This window comes from Pogona vitticeps, chromosome 14 (assembly GCF_051106095.1).
Source record: "Pogona vitticeps strain Pit_001003342236 chromosome 14, PviZW2.1, whole genome shotgun sequence".
Lineage (NCBI taxonomy): Eukaryota > Metazoa > Chordata > Lepidosauria > Squamata > Agamidae > Pogona > Pogona vitticeps.
Window position 1 is genome coordinate 10,383,146 of NC_135796.1, and position 2,494 is coordinate 10,385,639.

Sequence of the window (2,494 nt, forward strand, 5' to 3'; positions counted from 1 at the left end):
GCACTCATTCACCAACAAAGCCACAACAACTGTTCAACGGAATGAGATGGAAAAATTTGGGGGGATGACAGTATTCTGTCATAGTTGTGTCCTTGTGTGGTGTAATACTGTGATCCTTGAATCATCAGCCTAGCCTCCTGAAAGGCATTCCTTATGACCTCATGGGATGACATCAGCGGTTCAAAACACCTGCTGGGAGGCCTCACAGCAAGCCAGACTCAAGAGTTCATGGGGTCATCATCCAACCAACCCAAGGGAATGCACCCCTAAATTACAAACAGATGGGAGGGTGGCCACCTGCCCACTCTTCGCATCATGGACGACGCTGCCGTTCTGAAGAAGAAAGGTTATATTCTGGGAGGCCGTTTGGGCGAGAGCTCCTTCGCCAAAGTGAAGTCCGCCTACTCGGAGCGCCTCAAGTTCAACGTGGCGGTGAAGATTACCGACCGGCAGAAAGTCCCGACAGAATTCTTGGAAAAATTTCTGCCCCGGGAACTGGAAATCTTGTCGACGGTGAACCATTGCTCCATCATCAAAATCTACGAGATCTTTGAGACCTCCGGGAAAGTCTACATCGTGATGGAGCTGTGCGTCCAGGGGGACTTGCTGGAGTTTATCAAGGGCAACCGCGGACTGCCGGAAGAAGTGGCCCGCAGGATGTTCCGCCAGCTGTGCTGCGCCATCAAGTACTGCCACGATTTAGACGTGGTGCACCGAGATTTGAAATGTGACAACGTGCTTCTGGACAAAGACATGAATGTCAAGTTGTCCGATTTTGGTTTCTCCAGGCGATGCTTCCGGGACGGGAATGGCAAAATCCTCCCTAGCCAGACTTTCTGTGGTTCTGCCGCTTACGCCGCTCCGGAGGTGATCCAAGGCATCCCGTACCACCCCAAAGTTTACGACATGTGGAGCTTAGGGGTCATTCTCTATGTCATGGTCTCCGGCTTCATGCCGTACGACGACTCCAACGTCAAGCGAATGCTGCGGCTGCAGAAGGACCATCAGATCCTCTTCCCCGAATCCCTCAGCATGGAGTGCAAGGATCTGATCTTCCACATGCTGCACCCTGATGTCTCTCACCGGCTGCGGATCGAAGAAGTGTTGAACCACCCGTGGGTGCAGGGGAAGCACCTGATGGCGCACAGATTTTGAGCATAACTAGATCATAAAGATTAAATACAAAACATACCGGGGGGTAGTTATTTGCAGAGTCCAGTATATGTGATTTTTCTTTGAGCTAAACAATCATTTTTCTCCTTACAGGATCCATGTTTAATGATTTCCATATAATTCCATATCAGGACAGATTATCATGTAAAGCAGGGATGAGTCACTTGTTCCTGTCCAGATGTTGTCAAACTGCAACGTCCAACCACCCTTAGCAGCAGCACCCACAGTGAAGGTTGTAAACATCTGGAAGGCCTCACATTGCCAGCCACAATTGAAAACAATGGGTTTCTTTCTTCTATGAGATCTTGTAGGACAAAGGCACAGGGGGAATTGGGGGGGCTATGAATATTTTTGGGCTGCTACCTCCACCAACGCCAGCTAAAAGGATGATGGAAGAAGGAATTCAAGAACATCCAAGGACTCGCAACTTCTCTGCTGTATACCAAGGTATAAAAGGGGAAGAGGAGGAGGAGGGAAGAGGAAAAGATCCTCATGCAAGCACCAGCCCTTAGATTATCGTACACATTAGAATACAGTGATGCCTCGCAAGACGAAAATAATTCGTTCCGCGAGTCATTTCGTATTGCAAAAATTTCATCTTGCGAAGCACAGCCAGAGGAAAAAAAAATTGTCTTGCGAGCCAAAAATCGCAAAACGCTTTCGTCTTGCAAGTTTTCCATTGTGCAAGGCATTCGTCTTGCAAGGCATCATAAGGATCAGCTAGGATGGAGATGTATTTGGGGTGGAAGGAGCCAAGGCCATGATCCAGCGGTGGTTGTGAACTATGTTAATTCCTGAGGCCAACAGCAGTTTACAACCCCATAATAAATCATCCAAACGGTCGTCTAACCTCAGTCTGCAAGCCGCTGGTGAAGAAGAGTCCACCAACTCTTGAGACAGGTCCATTCCATGGTCGGTTCTTCCCATGAGGATATTGTCGCCCTCCATGAAAACGTCCTCTCTTTTGGATCCTGCCCTCTGGAGTCACCGGAGATCTTGTTCCTTAATACGATACGATAAACCTTTATTGGCATTAGGCAGTAACTCTGGGGAAATAGACAAAATCAGCGTTAATGAGGAAGTGCAAAACCATGAGAAATAATACATATTATCTGGAGCATGGGGTAAGGAGAATTCAACATTATAAGGCAACAGTAAGTCTCAAATTTTCATTTAAGTAGTTTGCCACCACCTCAGTGAGGGGAGCACAGCGATCACTCAAGAAGAAGACAGGGAGAAGATCAGGGAAGTGATCCGAAAGGGGAATCAGCCAGTGATCTAAAAAGAGTTTGCGATGGAAGTGGTGTGCTGGGCATCTAAA

General features: G+C 47.9%; 1 protein-coding gene across 1 annotated transcript; it reads left to right on the forward strand.

Annotated features, from left to right (window-relative positions):
• The first annotated feature begins 309 nt into the window (after nt 1–309).
• LOC110090725 (testis-specific serine/threonine-protein kinase 2) lies at nt 310–1,155 on the forward strand. The gene has a single exon (XM_020814493.3). It carries the CDS (start codon nt 316–318, stop codon nt 1,153–1,155), a length of 840 nt encoding a protein of 279 aa, XP_020670152.3. The 5' UTR covers nt 310–315.
• Nucleotides 1,156–2,494: the final 1,339 nt, after the last annotated feature.